The sequence below is a fragment of the Solea solea genome, chromosome 5, assembly GCF_958295425.1.
Source record: "Solea solea chromosome 5, fSolSol10.1, whole genome shotgun sequence".
NCBI classification, from domain to species: domain Eukaryota; kingdom Metazoa; phylum Chordata; class Actinopteri; order Pleuronectiformes; family Soleidae; genus Solea; species Solea solea.
The window spans coordinates 22176936-22198381 of record NC_081138.1 but is presented as its reverse complement, the minus strand read 5'-3'; the positions used below and the strand labels follow the sequence as shown (position 1 = coordinate 22198381).

Sequence of the window (21446 nt, the reverse complement as noted above, 5' to 3'; positions counted from 1 at the left end):
GAGCGAGTGACCACGGAATCTCTGCGTGTGTCAGCATTTGGAGGTGTCTCATATCACATCCAGACTATTGCACTCAAACACACGGATGAATTTATACGTCAATTCAACTCATATATGTGAAAGTGCAGTTGCACCGATGTGTGTGTGTGTGTGCACACTGACGTTCACAGGTATCGTGTGTGTGTGTTAGATATGGATTATTGATTATAGTTCTTTATGTGCTGCCAGTTGCCAGACAGCAGAGCACCTAAATCACACCCACACGCTGCAATACTGCAGAGCTAATCTGCGAGCATGAATGTCTATTGTACGTGTGTCTGTGTGTGTGTGTGTGTGTATGTGTGTGTCCTTGTGCAGGCATGTGTCTGCACTCCTCTGCACCTGTGTGGATGTGTGTAAATCACTTTGCCTGCGCGTGTATTTACTGCTGAGGGCTCCTGGGGTCCGAGCGCGCAGCCCACTGCCTTGATAAATTACCTATTGTAAATGAGATGCCTCTATAGTTTATCTATGCCTCTGTGTATCTACACCCATTTCAAATGCTCAGACTTGGCTTGCTACCTATGCATTATTAAAGGAGTTGTGAGCACATGGACCAAAAGGTTCAGGGGGCTACATAGAGTACCTATGCATTTGTATTGGTAAGTCATTCATCCTCATGAGCTTGTAGAGGAAAAGTACTGATACAGAGAGGGGAAATATTTCCCCACAAATGGGTCTTATGTGTACCGCAAACTGGTGTGTAGGTGAAGAAGGAATATGTGGTAATCTGAGGATTCAGCTGCTTATACAATATTTATTCATGACATCCATAAAAACCACCTTAATATTACAGCTACGCTCCTGCTCAGCGTGGAATGTCTTTACTGAAAAATACAGTTTCAGTCTCAACATATTGTTCCCAGACTCGTATGTGCTTGAATCTAAAAACATGTTTTTTTTGTTTTGTGACTTTTCACCTACGGCCGCTCAAATCTGGCAACATTTGTAACAAATTTGAAAAGATTCTCTTGGGGCATTCAAGTTTGGTTAGAAGAACAACAACAAGAAAGCCAGTTGAGTGACAACATCATACACGACATGATGACTTAGTTACTTAATGGCTGTTAAGAATTTAACTTATTAAACATTTAAAGAATTGGTAAGTAATTTCTTTGGACCTTGCATGCTGTGTAATTAAGTTATAATTAAGTACCAATATAGTTGGAGATGGAGTGACCTGTAAGTTGCACCTTCCTCCGGGTACTGTTCCAATGATATGATTTTTTTGCCCAATTTTACCCACAATTCACAGTCGGGCAGAGTCTGCACCAGTTGGGGACAGTCGGCATGGCTAGTCGGCACATAAATTGGCAAATGTGTGACGGTAACAGACCCAGTCCACCTCAGTCACAGGCAAAGAAACATGTTTGAATATTTTGAGCCGACTCTGGACACAATTGGGTAGTGTGATTACTGATTACTGACCCAACCGCAAACACGTGTTGCCAAAGAAGAAGAGCAGGTGGGACACAGGAAATAGCGTCAGGAGACATTTAGTTGGTTTCAGTTGGTTTGACAAATCATAAAAAAATCAGCTGAAACAGCTGTTTCAAAATCGGTAAAGACTGCGAAAGTTGTGTAGTGTGTCCCCAAGCTTAATGTTCAACATCTAAAATCTAAACTGAGAAAAAGATGTGTGTAGCTCTTATTGACTGTTGTTCCTCTTTATCCTTAATGTTGCATCAATTGCCATTTCCTTATTACTTATTTCTTCCCTATTCACTTATCACACTAAACCGACTACTGATTATTAAACCTGATCTTCTCCTGTCTGCTCTCTTTTCCAAGCTTTGCCTTGAAAACACACAGACACCTCGCTGTCCTACAACAACTAGAAGCAGAGAGGAGGAGATAGAGCTGTGAGTACAGCTTCACTGAGACTGACTACACCATTTCCTAATCACCTGTAAGTAAACACTATCATATCATGATAAACTGAACATCTGAAGAAATCCCCTCAACATGTTCCTTAGATGTTGCTTTCAGTGTTCTCAGGGCAAAAATTGCGCTTTGCAAGGTCACAGCAACCATGACTTTGGCCTTCAACCAGCAAAATCTAATCAGTGGACAACCTGCAGTCACCAGGCACAGAGGCATGAATATGTAATTCTCATTTTCACCTTTTTAATGTGTTGCGGCTTCCATACAAAAGGTTTTTCCTTTGCCTTTCTGTCGGCCTCTGAACCAGCGGTATGTTAATGGATAATTATGCTTCATGCTGCTCATTAACCCAGGTGAAATGTATGAGAGCTGTCGCCTTAGTGCCTCATCTCAACCGCTGCACACATGGAAATACATGGATAGCATGCATGCATGCATAGCAAGTCCTATTTAATTCAACAATTCAGTCTGGTTATTAAAGAGTAGAGTACCCAGAATGCTCTTACTTAGACTGTATTCATACTTAAAATACAATAAAATAAATATACAATATAGTAAAATCAATGTATATGTGTTTCACAGACCAGCAACCACCACTGGTTTTCACAGAACACCTGGTGCTCAGATTGACACTTTGAATAATGTGATTTCATATTTTCCCAGGAACAGGAAAGGTGAGAGAAAACAACACTAACACACTTGTCTTATTACTAACTGACTAACACTCTTCTTTTTATCTCCACCTGTCTTTCTCTTCTCATTCATCTTCATTACCCAACATTCGCCTTTCGCATTTGTCTCTCTGTTTTTCCAAACACAAGCAACAAATGTAGATGATAAATGGTACGTTTTTCTGTCCATTGTAGAGTCAGTCTGTAAAACAATCTAAATATTTACTGCACCAGAGTGGAGGACGACCAAAGAGACTCGAAAAGAAAGAAGGGTTTTATTTCCCATTAAAGATGACGTTAAAGAGAGAGAATGAAGACGGTAAAGTGGGAAATAAAAGAAAATTAAGCACAGAGCACACGAGAACAGAGATGAAAAGTTATAGTGCCATAGTGTAGTATGTTATAAAAGTGTGTTTGCACAATGCATAAACATTACATCAATATATATTTAGGTTTTGGTATGTCACTGTGATAATTATCTTTATTGGGCTATTGCCAAACACTCGCAGATTATGATTTTATTGCGCTTCATAATAAAAAGCACTCACAATTAGGGTTGAACAATAAACCGTTTTCATATTCAAACCCAATTAGCATATTGTAAAGGCTGAAATGTATTCTTACTGTTACTCCACGTTTCAAAAAGAGCAATTTAAAAATGTTAGAGACAACTTACGGCATATGTTTAAGTTCCCATCCTTACATTAGAGCAGTGAAACCCACTGCCCTGCATGTTTCACATGTTTCACATGTTTCCCCACTCCAACACACCTGATTCAAATAGTCAGCTCGTTAACACGCTCTGTGAAAGCCTGGTAACGACCCACTTATTTGAATCAGGTGTGCTGGTGCAGGGAAACACTGCATTGGAGTATATTTGCTTGGTAACATGTAATAATTCTCATCTTCCACAATAAATACTATTGTGGAAGATGAGAATTAGTAGATGTTACTGAAGAACTGAAGGTTTAACTTTTAATTAATCGAATTGCAATCACAATATATGTTTGTGATTCGTGTGAAATTACACACAAATCGTTCAGACCTTCTCACCATAACTTAATTGTACATAAGAAATGTATTATATTAAGACGATTAAAACGGCCATAATCTGTCAGCAGAGATTAAGCAAACATGTTAAATTCAAATACTGGTTTCACTGATAGTGACACAATGGCTGCAGCATCGTCATATACAAAATGATTTGTTCATTTGTCGGCCACAAGCTGTGTTTATGTTTTGATTCTGTTGTGTCACCCACTGCAACCCATCTCATCACACAGCTCATTGCACTTCAACACACAGGATGTCAACTGAGCGAGCAGCCAACAAGCTGCTAGCGTTGGAATTACTGAACGTTAATGGACCTACAGTAAAACGCTTTGGTAGCCCTCTTGACCAGAGGAGATGGAAAAAAACTTCAGGTATCTCTCTCTCTCTTTCACTTTGTCAGTAAAATTTAACGTGTCTAACATGTTGTTATTGCCGTCTTGTCATCTCCTCTCATCGCGTGATACTTCTTCACTGCTGCTCTAAAGTAGAAACACTTTCACTTCTTTACCTGTTGCTGACACACTTAAATAAATTATATAGGTTTAGTGTTTATAAAAAAATATCCATGCCCGCCCACTGCTCCGCTGACTCCCAGAGAAGCTGAGCTTCCGTGGAAGTCACGCTTTTGCCACATTTGTCCAATCACTGTCCAGCTATTCTGTGTCGTCCTATAGAGAACAACTGAAGCTGAACTTCAAGTCGTTGCTACGGGAATACAGAAATCATGTTTCCATCATCCATGATAAGCAGCTGATTCTGAACAAACTAGTGACACGTTCTGATCACGTTCCAGCGCACGTTTAGTATTGAAATGTGAATACAACACAGTACATATTTGACGACATTTTAGAGAAAGCTGAGCTTCCCTTGTTGTCTTAGAGCAATCACCACTGCACTGAGCACACTGCTGTCTGACCTCACTCATTAGTCCTGCAGCCTGGAGCTTTGGTTGGGCAGCTCTTCACCTGCTGAGCCAGCAAGATTTTAATGTCAGCTCCACTGACAGACAGGTCATTGCCTCTCTCGCTGTCTCCCTCTGTATCATATCTGCTCTCTGTGTCTGCCTCCCTTTAACGGTGACATTAAAGGTGAAATTAATCATTAAAAATGGGAAAATCGAATAAGAATGTACCGGTGCTGCTGCTGCTACTGCTCCAAGTGTTTTCTAAAGACACACATTTTTGGTAAAGCCCATTGATTCCTGCTGCAGCTTTATCCGATCTTTTTCTGCTCTCAAGCCGGTTGTTTTTTTCTATTTGTTTCTATATTATTCTATACTGTGCCTGTGTGTTTCAGTGCCATCAGTCATTGAATCACACTCTGAAAGCTCCACTTATACATCAGCAACCATGTTTTATATATCACTAATGTGTCCATATACACTTAAGAGTCCCAGAGTTAATTTAAATACACGATATGGAGCGTATATTCTCTTCACTCTCTCTATCTTTACCTTTCAGTCCAAATTCCCTCATACTTTAATTCCCATCATTTGATCATCCCTCTGCTCGGCTCTTCCTTCTCCACCTCCTCTTTCTCTCCCAGGGGTGAGTGTAAACGACGGTGATTTATTATCATTCTCTGTTTCTCCTTTCCTGCTGGAACACCATTACTGTCAAAGTCACAGCACAAACATTCACTAACATTTTACACCTTTCGACACATGCTTTCACTTAAATAAATCCCCGGAAAACACACACAAAAAGCCTCAATGTTTCCCACTATAAAAAAAAAACAACAGACCAGAATACACAACAGCTCTCGTTCTAATTTATTTCTGACCAGTGGAACAAGATAGCAAAACAATTTCCTCCTACAATTCAACATCCTTGTATCTGATTCAAATCATGGGCTGAATAAAAAAATATACACAGAGAGACGAGGGAACAGCGGGAGAGGGGACATGAACATGACAAACTGAGAGAGGGAGAAAGATAGGAATAGTAAAAAAGGAAAGAAAAGGGCACAGGGAGGAGTGTGTGTGTATGAGAGTGAAGGGGTGCTGGGGGTGTGTGACATAGTCCCCAGAGTCCTAATTATCACTGTATGAATTATTACATCTGTAGTACATACTCATACACACACACGCTCTCCTCGGGATCTCACCAGGAGTCTCAGCTCTCCTGTCTCTCCACCTCTCACCTGAGGCGTTTTCTTCTTTCTACCTTCCTCTCCCATTTTCTTCTCATTCTCACTCTCTTCCTCTCTCCTCCTAAATCCCATTTTTCCAGTCTCCGGTCTTCTTCGTGCTAACGTCCTGCTCCCTGACCGTGTCGTATAACCTCTGTTGCTTATCTCTGAATAAGAGATGTTATTAGATTGAAGAATGTAATTAAGGTGATTAAAAATTAACACAATGTCCCATCTCAGATTCTTTAATGATCACTTCTGCAGTTGGAGCACTTTGCCCCTCTTCAACTTATGTCATAAATACTGTTTTTGGAACTAGAAGCTGCATCTTAATTCAGGGACTGAAACAGCATTTAAAAGCTGAGTTCCATGTCCCATGTCAGATCCTCCAAATAAAGCTGACAAATGTGTCCTTCAATTCCAGAGCAACAAAAGATCCAACTTGTGCATCAATCCTGGCTCAAACTATCAAAGGACACAGTGAACGGAAGTTTGATGGTTAACCAACAATGACGAAACATCTGAGGATGTTTACCAGGCTTAAACTCAATTGAAGCTAATTGTGTGCATGCTAAAAAAAACAAACAAGGAACCTTGAAATGGCTGGATGAGCCAGTGACAGAAAAAGGAAATCCTGTGTAGACCAGACTGTCTCATTTCAGCTCAGCCTCCGAGGTCTATCCTGGTTTTGCTGGCAGCATAAACCAACGTCCTCCAGAGAAGCAGTTCCAACAATGCTTTTGTTGCCATGGAGTCTGCTAATGAGCTACACTGATAATCTTGAGATATTGGCACCAATAAAGGGAAGCTAAATCCATGTTTCATAGCTTTATCCATCATACTGTTACAACTAGTTTGAAACGTTTTGGTTTCAAGGACAAATCGAGACATTGCCAGAACTCCAATGAACATTTTAGACCAAACAAGTCATTTAATTACATAGATTAATTGGAACACTCTAAATTGCCCATAGGTGTGAGTATGTGAGTGAACGGTTGTTTGGCTCTATATGCTGGCCCTGTGATGGACTGGCGACCTGTCCAGGGTGTACCCCACATTTTGCCCTATGTCAGCTCAGATTGGAACCAGCAAACCCCTCAACCCTCATGTGGAGGATAAAGCTGAAGTAGAATCACCGTCCAGTGATCACATGACTCCACTGATTATCCCCTCCTATCATTTTCGGCTCATACAACATGCGCTTGTTTACATAAGCAGAAATAAATCTTAAAATTGGCATTATAATGTTAAAACCTATTGTGTAGTGTAATGATGGAAAAATGTGACGTTATACACATTTATATTGATTCACTAAGCCTTGATTTCACTAGGTTATTCTCTTGGTCTCCAGGACGCAGCTTTTGCTGATTCTTAGCACAAAAAAAGATGACACCTGTGTCCATATCAGTACCTTGCTACTGCTGTGTGGCCACACAGGAACTGCTAGAGACAGGAAAGTTTGTACCAAATTTGAAGAAAGTCCCTCAAGACATTGCTGGGACATTGCTCAAAAGATCAAATTTGTTTTGAAAGGTCACAGAGACTTCATTGTTTGACAATCAAATTCTAATAACTCTCTGTGTGTCAAAGTGAATGTTGATAAAAAAATGTTTAAAGGATCCCCTGTAGGTGATATCATGTTAACAAGAAAACACAAAATCGTGATAGAATTAATGTCTACACCACCCTTGTGAGACAAGTAGCTCTATATATTTGTTTTGTAAATGTAAGACATGAACACTTTAGCTTATGCAAGCTTACCTGGTACGGATAGAGTGTAACTCCTCCATTAGCTCGGTTCATGTGCTGATGGGCCTGCAGAGCTGCTGTACTCAGTACTGCTCCACTGCCATTATTACCGTTACCACTGTTATTGCCAGGGCTGTTTACCCCCGTCACTAGTTGCTGATGGGAACCAGCTGCTTTCCCTGAACTGGGGGACCCGTTCCTTCTGTCCACTCCACCACCAAGACCCAGGGAGCTGGGCTTCGACCCCAGTCTAGGCCCTGGACCCTGAGCTTGTGGGCTAGAGCTGGATGTTTGCCCCATTGTGGGACTTCCGTGGCTGGGGTTGGATGGTCCGTGGCTTGGACTGGGCGTTGGGGTCTGGTTTGGACTTGGGGAGGGTGACTGCGATGCTTGAGTAGGAGGATGTGAAGTGGAAGCAGCAGCCGAGGAGGAGGAAGGGAGAAAAGGAGGAGGCCAGTCCCGTGGCCCAGGACCTCCCGGTAATCCAGAAGCTCCCAGCGGACCTGGAGGTCCTTGAGATCCATATCGTCCAATTAGAGCAGGGGGAGAAGAAGTGGGAGACAAATCCCACTGGTCCAGAGTGAGGACCATGTGTACAGCTTCCTGTTTCAGTTGAGTGAGGTGAGTGCCGCATACATCGCAGCGACTGTCACGCTCGTTCCACGCCAGCCGAGAACTGTTAGGCACCTGAAGCTTATCATGGAGCAGGAGGGAGAAGGAGGGATCCTGAAAACAGAGAGAAAGAAACAAAGGGTTGGGATTTAGACTGATGCTGGAGGAATAAAGGAGATGAGACTAGACAAGAGGAGAAAAAGACATGTAGCTCGAAGAAAGACATGCATACACACACACACAGTTCAGGAAAGTTGACAATGTTGAATGATCACATGAGAATTTAAAATATTACACATGGTTTCCTACATTTTGAGCATTTTGGCACCTGCTGTTTATCTGCCCAAACCAAAGGTCTGCCTAGATTAGCAACAAAGCAAACAAAGATGGAATTTAAGTTGGAAATAAACCACTTTCAGAGTTAGATTTGACATTATAGAATATCCTTCACCTGGCATCTCTCCCGAGTGAAGGAAATGACAGATGGTGGAACAGCTGGACTTACAAAAACGCAGCCTCTCAAAAGAATAAAATCCGGTAAAATAAGATGAAACAGGAGTCCACCACAAATGGGCATTCATTCTGCTGAGGGAGTTCCAGAACCTGAGAGGCTTTTAAAGAGACGTGCTGGAAACTACCAGACGTTTAACTCCAGATTATTCTGAAAACAATTTTCTGCTTTGGACAGGAGCCAGGCTGCAGGCGTCGAGTTAGCCACGGTTATGTTGATGCTAGTTCATATTAGGAGCTAGAAAATGATGTTGGGGCCTTGCAGCGCTGGAGGGAAGCTCAGAAAATTAAGGAAATTACATTTTGTTTGTTTCCACTGTTTGTCTGATCAGATTAATAATGAAAAGTGGATGCACACTAGTTACTGCTCCCAAGAAAACTCTTTTATTACCGACCGAGTGACGCTGTCACCTCGTCGGAAATATAAGATAATTATGGCAACACAGAGATATGATTGTTAATTAGAGAATATTTACTGCTCTGTCCGTCCTGTTTTGTTGTCTTGTTGATCCAGTGTTTCGTGTTACTTCCACATTGCAGTGAACGTGTGTGTGCATGTGTGAGAGCTTTTACGGTGTGCTTTGGAAATCAGAATATTTGTACAATTTGTTTGCACAGCGCTGTGTCTGTGTGGATGAATGTGCTGCATGTGCAGGTATGTCCAGTATTATGTGTACATGTGCACGACAAACACACACACACACTAATTAGAGCCACTCGCAGAAAGCAAAGCCACTCAGAATCTCCTGCCATGACTCTCTGCTCTAAATAACAAAGTTAACAAGCACAACACACGCACACATACAGATACTGATCTGTCTCTAAACCTTATTTGACCCCAGTGAGAATAAGCTTTAAAGGCGCTACTTTAGCTCACATTTTGTTTCAAATAGATTTCCTAATAAAGGTCTGGGCCCTTGAGATTGATGCTGGGATTAAAGAGACATTGCAGGCTAATTATCGTTTTGTGTGGGTGAGTATTATCGGTATGTCTGCTCAGGAGCTCTGTAATGCAGCAAAACATCTGTGTTAGGTGGTGCCTGCCTGATAACTGTAATTAACCTCCTGCTTTTAAACAGCCCACCTTTTTCTCCAACACTGAAGTCAAGTGTCTGCCCGTTAGAGCAAAAAAAAACGTGACTGAGGTTAGACAATAATGACTTAAATAGAATCGATTCAGAATAGAATAGCCTTTATTGTCGTTGTATACGCAGTTATACAACAAAATTGCTTGAGCAAATGATAGTAATATTTTCTGTGATTTTGATTTTGCACTTTTTTGTTGTTTACATTCTTCCCAACAAATGGCATGAAATATTTTCTCCAAAACCACTTTACTTTTGAATCACTGCAATTACCGGGCACAGCTGCATCTCAAAAACAGCCATTGCAGTCGTCTGAGTACACTCGACTAAAAAAACACATACAATTTTATCTGTTGGTTTTGTGAGCTACCACATCTTGGTTTTTTGAAGACAGAAATAACCATATTTGGGAAAGCTTCTCCATTGCACACCGACCTATGCCCACATCCGTGCACCTATTGGAAAATACTAGCGCGTCCCAAACACATGCCCTATTGTCTATTTGAGTCAAAATGTGACCATCATTTACAAAATGGACATAATGCTGTACAGAACACCTGAAACCACAACAAAATCATAAACTCTTCAGGAACATCTTTACAGACTGATTATAATTGAAGTGAGAAGTAGACTCATTTTCTCATAGAACAGTCGCCCTCTGATGGCCAATCAGGAGAATACAGTTTGAGGCACTTCTACATTGGCTTCACCTTTAGGACCCACTTGACTTTCAAAATAAAATGAAAGTTTCAAAAAAAGGAGTAACAAGTGTTTCCTGTTTTAACCCTTAACACGAAAGTGACCTGTGACAGGGGAGCTTCACACGGGACAAGAGAGAACAAAATACCCCTCTTACTTCCAGCAAAAAGCATTAAAATGTCATTTTTTTGTTGATTTACAGATGGGTTTATCATTGTACCATGTGAAGCTCCCGCGTCACAGGTCACTTCTGGGTTACACAACTTTCAGGTCACGTAACTTGTGTTTGATGGAAAATCAAAACTGGACAAAATGGGTAAAACTTGTTATACGTGTTTTTCATTTTTCATTGAGCACAATGTCATATATTAGGGGGAAAAAAAGTGAATGCCGGAGGATACAGTTTGATGAAGTGTTGCCCTCGTAGAGATTCTGCTCGCCGACATTTTCCCTTTCATTTCTGATGGCTGCCTCACCATCATTTCATCAATTTACTGATGACGCATATTAATCTATACCTAGTAACGTTAAACCCATCGGTCTTTGTTGTCATACTGGGACTTTCACAGAGAAGAGGCTATGCATGTGCAGTATTAATCAGAGTGATGGGTACGTACTCTTTTGTTTAGTGAAGTTAAATCAATGTATGAGTTATGGAGATGTGTGCCTGTGCGTCCAATCGATAGACACGTGAGAGACACAGGTGATGTCTCAGCAGACATCGAAGCTCAGGCCTGTAAGAGTGGAAAGGCTAACAATAGCATGCTACACTTTGACAACATGCAATAAATACATCCCAGTGTCAGTGCTCTTGTAAAAGGGTCACCACAGGAGGTTGTTGTTTGTAATGGATTTGTGAATTTTCAGCCATTTTTCACTATTTGCTTGCTAAAAGTTTGGCTGATGCCTCTCCAGCATGTTGCCTGGTGAAACTGTAACGTGGCGGGTAGCCAATGAGTAAAGAGCAAAGAGTGTTGTTGACAATATCGGCTATGTGTGTGGTTTTTTTTTTGGTTTTTTTAACTCAACAAGCCAGGCTGACATTTTTTAAGTCTTAAAGTTAGAGGCAATTAGGCACCACGAGTCCTCAAAAAGCCACTTACACACATTAAGCTGTAAGGTCGGGAAGGCGGCCCTCCCAGAGGAGACAGCTGCGCTTAAGGCACTGACATTAATTTCTATTTCTGTTATTTTCTATTAACTAGGCCTAGTCATTAATTAGATTATGTTGGTTAATAACTCGACAGTGCTTTTTGTAATTCGTATTCTGAACAAGTTCAAGAACCATGCTTATGCATTTTCTGTGTTGTTCACCTTTATTTAAGGCACAAAAAATGTGGCTGGTAAAAAGCCACTGTGGCTGGTGGCCAAAAAAGTTAACCTCAGGCCCTGATTGCACGGACAAGTAACAAAAGCTTTTTTTCTTTTTGTTCCAGAAAATATTTGTTGGCTATAAGGACAAACAAGATCAAATGTATTTAAAAAAAAAAAAAGTACAGACCCGGGTTTTGAAAAATGCAGACATACCGTATAATCAACAGATTAGATAAAACAAATGATGACATGTAGGTAAATGTATTTATTTTGAGTTCATTTAAAGGGGTAAGAGTATATTAATGAACACCAGCATACAACACACAGGTAAATATGCCTGAATTAGCAGAATCTGCTAGTTTAAATGTGTATTCCCTTAACAGGTGACAGACAGTATAGAATATTTGTAGAAATAGTTATATCTACATTCACTGTTAATACATTTAATACACTACATGTACTGTATATCATTACGCAAACAACGATCTTGCCACTAAGACTACGAACTAAAGACAGTATGCAGTTTCTGTGTGGCTCAGTGTCTTTGGTGGCCCATATGCTGATTAAGGAATAGGAGAGTTAATGTAATGCACCATCTGCAGCTCTTTCAATGACAAGCCTGTTACCTTTTCTCAATCAAAAGGGCAAATATGTGCGCACACAAAGCAACATTTCATCGAATGGTAAAATGCAACTTCTCAGCCTGCGAGCTGCCTCCAAGACTGTGTCAACAAACCACAAGACCACAAAACACACACACACACACACACACCTACACAGATGCATATATCGCTGCCGTGTGTGAGTGTGTGTTAGTGTCTGCATTTATGAATAACAACCTTGTTACTCAGGCAAAGTGAGTAGAATAATGAATAGAACACAAGTTTCAAACATGCATACCGTATAAGCACATTCAGGCAAACTTGCCTGACATGAGACACCACATACGCACCGTGCTAAGCACCGGCGTCTTTTTCTACTCCTCTGCACACACGTACTGTACAAAAAAAAACCAGTTTGAAGAGTAACACGCATGACAGGAGACTTGCAGAGAATGGAAACGCCGAGGTGGAAGCAGATTTTGAAAGTTGATTATTTATGAATGCATGTATTCAGTTTTTGTTGTTTTTACTGTATTTTCAGTTGTTTGGCTTACGTTTCTGCCAGATACAAAAAAAAAAGAGACTTTGATTGACAGCCACAATATTGTAACTATCCACGGTCGACTCACCACAAGCTAAAAGACTGAGAAACGATGATAACTGTACACTTTGCTCTCAAATCCAAAGTACACACATTTTAAATATTGATGACATTGTTAAGAGTCGCTCCCTTACCAATCAGGCGTAACCTAACGACCAGTTATCTATTGTTGCCGATCAGTGATTCAAATCCCTCTTCTTCATTCTATCCCTTCATCTATTCCCTCTTCTTCCTTTTCCATCTGGTCCATCTGTCTCTCCTCTGAGCTGAGACACCAGAATCATGAGTCCTGAGAAGGTGTGTTTCAGAGAAACAGTGAGTGAGACCTGCGCTTGACCTCAGTCGGCGCAACATTTGCCCAACATGTGAGCACAACCTTGTGTGTGTGAGCGCGCGTGTGTGTGTGAGGTGTCATTTATAACCTCTGTGTTATTGACCTTGCTGCTGCACAGACACTAAATCACTCACACACACACGCAAACACACTCTCGCAGTCCATTGTAGAATGAGTGTATGTGATCATGGGGCACCAACACAATAAAAATGAATAGTATTTTATTTTTATTGCCGTCCATTTTCCATTTGTGTGAGTGTGCACGCGTGTGTGTGCATGTGGTTGGGTTGTAATAACAAGCACACACACATAAGTCAAATGTAAGCCAGCACATCTTTCTTTTTTTTCTTTTATTCAGAATGTATATGATTTTCTCTCATATTGTTTGTATTTATATAGTACTCAAAGCTGCTTTACACTACAGCTTCTGTATGAAAGTAGATGCGCTTTCATACAGCGCATCTACTGTATGTCAACAATGGGGTCAAGTATCTTGCCCAATCAAACCCACAACCTTCCAGTTGAAAGACGACTCGCTCAACCAAGTCTTTTCTCGTCTTTCTGAGCAATGTTTTCCCACTGTCTTCACATTACCTGGTACGGCAGGAGAAGTGAAAAAAGTGGAATGACAAAAGGTTTTTTTATTTGATTTATGTGACGTCAAAAAAATCTTTAAAAATCTTTGGTATTTTAAGAGGTCGAGGATAAACACACAAAAGATAGATCGATAAAGAACTTATTTCCAGAGTGGTCGTCTACAGGAAAAGAAGATGGCAACACATGATACACATATACATACATACTCACACCTCCACTAAGTTATTGTAAACACAAAATACCTCCTCAAATTATCAAAACATTATCCAGTAAACCAGACAAAAATAAAAAACGCATAAAATTCATAACTAAACTCATGTTTCTTAATATTTATTATCCTATCTGCCATCACTGACTGTACATTACATATGCTAAATATTAACATACATACATATATCCAGGACACAAAAAAACATTCATGTAATCACGAAATATAGTGGACAAGGTGTGTTTGTTTGTCGATTTTGTATGTGTGTGTGTGTGTGTGTGAGTGCATGAAAGAGTGGAGATGTGTGTGTTTGACAGCTGATTTCACTGAACCGTTTACCTCCAGTGCACTCGCACAAAAACAGTGAGGGCCAAACAGAGTCGCTCAGGTTCTCTTATCAAATCTCAGTAATGGAATCCTTCTGTCTGCAAACGTACGGCCACCACACACACACACACACACACACACACACACACACACACAGACACAGAGACAGCTTCCCATTGCTGCACAGACTGATTGTCACACCAAGAGTCACCGGGGTCAATGTTCAGTTAGCCTGGATGCCGTCTCCATCTCTGAGCTTCCTCTCCCGCTATCAGTCACTCCAGCCTTACAGTGCACAGCTGAGGCCGTGTTTGTCTGCCCTTGTAGGAGGAAATGAATCACACACATGTAGGCTATCTGTGGTGCTGAGACCGATTGAGTCACTCGCAGAATACTGATGAACTCAGTGCGGGGAGGTGAATGCTGGAGGATACAGTTTGATGAAGTGGGAGAAAGGAAGCGGAGCTGCAAATCTAACATTTAACAATACACTATGTGCATATTTATTCCTATAATTATCGAGAGATTATATAAATCTGATTCATTTCCACGTTGAATTCCTTATTCTTTATGTTTGAACCACAGAGGCGTCAACCCAGCATGATGTCACCCAGTGATGTGTGAGTTGCTGTTTTAAAGCCTTGAGTTTTGCGGTGATACTTAAGCTCTTTGTTTTTTAAACCAGATGATGATGACTGGAAAAAGGGGTGGAGCTGGGACAATATGTTGGGGTTTACTTTATTAAGCGCAGCAGGTCCTCGTGTGCGAAGTCAGCTGTCAATCACACCATAGCCACACCCTGATTTGTTGTTAATTTGAAGATAACTGGGACCATAATTTACATAATCAATATAATGTATTGAAAAAAGAAAATCCTGGAACTAGGGATTAAGACGATAAAATCCTCATATGTTTACAAATCAAGTGAAAGGTGGGCTTATTTTCACATAGACTTACTGCACATGCAAATTAGCTGAATTGTCCCCTGCTGGACAGTCAAGAGAATACAGGTATCAGACACTTCCACATGGGTACAGAAGAGGATTAGGGCCGAAAGTAAAAAGAAATTTGGAGCCGGACTTCAGACCTTTTTAAATTTTGCTTTCATATATGGCCCTAATCCTCTTTCCGTACAATGGCTTCACTTTACGGACCTGTAATATGTGTCCATTATGCAGTCCATGATATTTATACAGGACATTGAAGAAATGACTCAAAGCAGACACTGTTGAACATTAAGCATGTAGGAGTCTGGTCACTGCGAAATTTTGTCTTTGTCTCTTTCAGTTTCCCCTCAGTGACAAATAACTTAAGCAACCCAGTCGGTTTTCCTCCCTCTCTTTTGCTCCCTCTCCCTCCCCCTCCCCCTCCCCCTCTTTTATTCTCTGCCAGTTCCTCCCTCTCATTTATTACCTGCACACCCCCCTTCTCCTTTAATCACCTTTTTAATTGGTCATTCCTTCATATGATCCAGTAGGACACACATACTGTACAGCTGCAGCCCATAATGCATGTGTACACACACGCACACATAGACATATTAATTAACACACACACACTCCCCTGTGATGTTGACACACTATATTAATAACAAAGAAAAACACATTTCAATGTTTGAGTTACCATAGCAATGCAGAAATAAATTAGCATCTACAACTAACCAGCTACAGGGGATGTAAATTACTTAGAGAATTAAAGTGTGTTTGTGTGTGCATATATGTGTGTGTGTGCACGCTGTACAACATGGAGCCTCACACAATCTAGAATAATACAGGTGTCTTGATATCTAATACATGATAAGTTTGCACATGTATGCAATTTCATCTCTTTGTTAGAATCTCTCTCTCAGCACTGCAGCTCACACACACATGCTGATATTGTCTCTCAGTAAAGATGATTAATACAGTAGATTCTATTTCAAAAGATTCTGCTTTCTAATAGTAATCAAACACTGATTGATTCAATTCTATTGAACACAATAGCGTTACACATTACGAGGAGACGGCAGCGCAGTGGTAGAGCGAGTCGTCTTTCAAGTTGAAGGTTGTGGGTTCGATTTCCTTGCCGAACAGATTTTATTGCAGACTCATTGAACATACTTACTTGTTTTAGTGTTGACGAGGTAAAAACATGTTGTGAGTCACAAGTCACAAATTAAGGTCACATCCACACGGAAACAGCACAAAACGGAAACGATATTTTTCTTTGCCGTTTTAAAAAATGTTTCCCATAATGACGGAGACGACTCAAAACCCTGTAGTACATACGCCAGGCCTGTAAGTGGCGCTGTAAACGCTGTTAAACAGATGCATCAACAATGGAGTAGAAGAAGTGGGGCATGCATAACGCCTGCGAGCTGAGTACAAACACAAACACGAAGAAGGTGAATGCAAAGGCAAGAGGAGAGTCTTTGGTTTGGACAGATGACGATGTTGTTGTTACGCCCCAGAGGTGGGGTTAAGGGTTAGGGAGGTGGGGCTATAGCGTAATTGCTGTCGACATGGAAACATGAGGCCGGCGTTTTGAGATTTAAAAAAATACCACTTCAGGTCGCCTAAAACATTGTTTTCGTGTGGATGGAACATCGCTCCGAGTATATGTATTAACACCTGTGTAACCATGTGCCGCCATAAGTCTCTTACAGAAGTGAATTGTGACTCTCAGTGGAGGGAGAACAGCAGCGCCAGTTCACCCCCTGAGCACAAGACAGTGGCTGCTTTGATGCGTTACATCTTCCATGGTTGTGGTTAAGTGACTCTCATCAGTGACGGTGTTCATGATAGGCCTTCAGAGTCTTTGAACTACTCCCTTAGACCATGTTGATGACGTACTTCGGTCTGCAGGCCGCTACAGGCTACATTTATGTTCCGACAACGGCTGTCTGAACATTGTCTGGAAGTCCTCATCATCAGACACTATTTTTTTCTCATTACAAACACACACAGTGAGTCCAGTGTATACAGAAATAGTATGTCTCTTGACCGCTGTCAAAGAGGCTACAGAGTACATGAAACAGATGCTACAGAGATCAGATACCGTTATGCTTTGAAGTTAATAGAACGTAGTCATGTGTTTTCATTAATGCGTGAAGCATATTGAAGAGTTTGTGTCTGCCATGCTGTGAATGTGTGTGTATAATGTACACCGTGGGGTGCAAACACTGTGCCTCTTCATTTTATGTTGCATGTACCAAGCCTGCAGCAAATGGCATAAGATGCACGTGTCACTGCCCTCAAACTATATTTTGTGGCCAGCGGTAAACAAAGTTGAGACTGTGGATGTTCCATCAGAGCTTGCTAGCACCCAATTGAACTCTGGCCAGATTTGGACAAATACTTTGAAATTGCTTTTGATTTATTCCCCGGGTTCTCCAGTTTCCTCCCACAGTCCCAAAACATGCCGATTTAGGCAAATTGGACACTAGACTGACCATAGGTGTGAGTGTGAGAGTGGATGGTTGTTTGCACTGGCTCTACTCGCCTTGCCTCAGACTGCTGGCCACTGATTGGTCAGAGTGCCGTTACAGGAAAAGACGTCCGACACAAACATCAAGTGGAACAATGCTGAACTGTAGAACAGTTAAAAAGACTTTGCAATCCTAAAAACATGGGTTAATCTCCAACAACTAACAGGGAAATGTCTAAAATCTCAATAATTAACAGAGGAGTCTGGTGTATCTGTATCGTGACCAGCGACCGGCATCACAAACCCTGCCGCTGTATTTCAGTCCAGTGTCAGACGGAGTCTGTGCTCCAAATATTTTTGAATGAACTGATTCTAGTGACCCTCATGTGGAGGATAAAGCAGCAGAAGATAAGTGAGTGTGCTTTTGATTTGGGTTCAGTCACACTGGCTGGACCAGCCTGAGTTCGGTGTGTAGTAGTACATATATATATTTATTGTCATTTACTCTAAATGAGTCTGTAAACGTTGGTTTAAACAGTTGCAAACACAGACTCATAGTCCCAGCACACATAGTGTTAAGTTCAGATGAGCCTACTGCCACAGTGTAAACTAACTAGCTGGCAGGAAGAGAGCCTTGTTGCTTTTCGCTGCCCTTTACTGTCATTTTTTTTATGTGAAGGATGCCTGCTGGTGCATTTTCTTTTTTTTTTAATTATCTGGCTATCCATGGTGGTGCCTGACAATTAATTAACTTCATATAAAGTCTGCTGCCTCACTTAGTCCCATCGGCACCAGAGCTGAACTGTGAATGAGGCATTTGCTCTGCCCCAAATATATGTAAGAATCATCTACTTCAGTGGCTTAGCTGGCTGCAAATTACACAGTTGTCTGGAATCGGAAATTTGCATCAGGATCTTGGCTCCGTTGCTTGTTAATTTAAATGGGAGGGTAAAGTATGTAAATACTTGATTTCACGTGGGACGTCTGCAGGAGGTTTAACTGGCTCAGAGTGCATAATAATCCAATAAATCCGTACAGTAAAACCACATGGTAAAAATCCAACAGAGAAAGTAAGAGTGAGTGAAGCGAGACGGCAGCAAACAGGTCGAAATAAGAATGAAAATACAGAGTGCCAACGAAAAGTTTCCGAATTGAGTTTTACTGCTCTGAAAACCTGATTGTTCAGCAGTTTGATGAGATAAATGCTTCTTGACTCCTGCTTGACAGAGAGCCCGTTTTAATATGAAGGATGCAGCATGCAAATACTGTAGTATGACACTGTCTCTGTTCACAAAGACCAAACAGAGGCAGAATAACATCAGGAACAGCAACAAGAACAAAAAGTCCATCACTGTCTGAACAGGTTTTGTTGTCAGTTTTTACACAATTGGAACATGTGTCGTTTTACAACAAATGGGACCTTTCTAAAATCTCAAACTGACAGAAAAGTCAAAGTTCATGCTCAAGTGGTGAAGTTTATGCTCCTTTTCCTTTGTGTGGAGTAAAAATAACTGAGCACCTCTTTTCTTCTCATTACACAATATTTTTTCTAATCTATTTTATTCACAATTATGTGCCATTTATTTACCCTTTACCCTCACAACACGTTAAATTACTTTAAGAGCTTACAGTGATGCTACATCAGACACACTCTACAGCAACCACTGGAAAACACTGGAAACGTGGTGCTTATGATCCAGCTCACCTTGCTCCTCACCTTATCATTGCTCAGAACGTAAAATATGATTCTGTAGGTTTCTCTCCCACACAATTTTTTACACCCCTTTTCATCCACCACCAACTATTCCTTCTTATTCCACAGGATATCGCTCACCCTCTTTCTCCTTCACTCCTTCTGTTCTCCACTCCTCTACTTCCCGCTCTCCAAAGTCTCTCTTTCCCTCTCTCTCCCTCTCTGACAGTGATAAATTGCTCGTTGGGTTGGGTAATCCATCTTCTCATACCCTACACCTGAACACACACTCCTATGCCCTCTCACTCTCACTCCTCCCCACTTTTCCTCCTCTTTTTTCCCCATCCATCCTTTCCTCCCTCCAGTGTCTATAAGTCTCAAGGTTAGTGAGGCTCACAGAGGTGGAGCTGAAGGTAAAGCTCTGCCTGACAACTCCCACATGTGTGAGCACACACACACACACACACCAGGGACACTGTGAAAAGTATCACCACAGGAACCGCACAGAATGTGGGTTTTTGGTTCAAAATAAGAAATAATGATTTGATTTTACACCAGAGGAACCTTTAATTAGAAAAAGATTGTCCCGTTCTGACAATTCCTGCTTGTTTCATTTTTAGACCCTTTGTTAAAAATGAGATGCTTATTTTTGCCAATAAACCAAAAAGGTTTATTGCTGACGTTTATCACTGAAAGTCTTTCTTCCCTGCTTAGTTTAGCATGCAAGCACATTAACGCTCTATTAGACAAGAGCACTATTGAAGTGATAATATCAAATATGACGCTGGTTCCCAAACAATCAGCATCTACCAAACCAAATCACGCCGTACATTTCTCTGCCTTTGTTGATTGCGTGAGCCACAGTTTCCTCTGTAGCCGCTCTTCTCAAATGCCTCACACGCTGCAGCTCACGGAGCTGAGGAAGCAGCCTGATCTCAAAGATCTCTGACACTGCTGTGTAGTGGTGAGGTCGAGCTGAGCACGCAAACCACAACTCAAAACCATGACAGGTAAGAAATAAACAAACTGTGTGGATTTGATTTGAAAGTCTGCTCTCACCTGGTCTAAAAATGTCTAACACAAACCAGGAAGTGAAAACCAATATGATTAATCATTATGTAAATCTTCTTTTATTGTTATTATTTTCATTTATACTATATCTAAACCTATAGTCCATAATGGTTTCTAAGTCAATCATTACTTGAAATTAAAATTAAAAAGCCGTCGTTACCACGCTCTCTCTTCCAGTCTGCAGTAGAGGGTGGGATGTATTAGTTGCAGTGTTGCCTGCTATTAAAATCTTTATTTTCTCTTTTTTCCCCCCAGACAACTGTTGTTTATTGATGGATTTCAACAAATAACATACAAAGGTGTTTCTGAAACAAATGATGTACTAAAGTTCTGTTAAAATAAGCAATTTGCTATTCTTAAATACCACTGTCATTTGTGTGGTACTTAAATTCAAATGTTCAGGTCAGGCACCATGAAGCCCTTTTAGAAGAACTGTTTTAGTGTGGTATTGAGAAGTAGCCACATGATATTAGGTTGTATAATATGATAATAATGGAACACTTCTGCTATAATGATTCACATTTAATGGCATACTGTATCTATAAGAAACAAGCAGTAAAATATTATAATAGAATTTACACAGAAAACCTCAACTTTTGTTAGGGAACATCTGCACAATTTGTGTGCATGAATATGAACATGATTATTCAAGGTCAGATTTATATCAACAAACCTTGGCAATGCAGAAACCCAGTTGACCAGAACATTAAACCAATTTATCAGGTGTTTCCCTGAGGCTCCCACAGAAAGAAAGAGGGTTTTATGTGTTTTAACATAAACCCTAAACCTCCCCGGGGGGGTGCGTGCTTGAATGATCCTGCAAACCTCTAAAACTAAAACACATTTTGAACAGTTCTATGTC

At 40.9% G+C, this 21446-nt stretch overlaps 1 protein-coding gene across 4 annotated transcripts in view; it reads right to left on the bottom strand.

The window, feature by feature from the left end:
- Positions 1 to 21446, bottom strand: part of kif26ba (kinesin family member 26Ba) — an 84509-nt gene that overhangs the window by 48037 nt on the left and 15026 nt on the right. For all 4 annotated transcript variants that reach the window (XM_058629790.1, XM_058629793.1, XM_058629791.1 and 1 more), the window contains exon 3: positions 7539 to 8252. In XM_058629790.1, coding sequence (XP_058485773.1) covers positions 7539 to 8252 — 714 coding nt within the window. The remainder of the gene's footprint in view (positions 1 to 7538; positions 8253 to 21446) is intronic.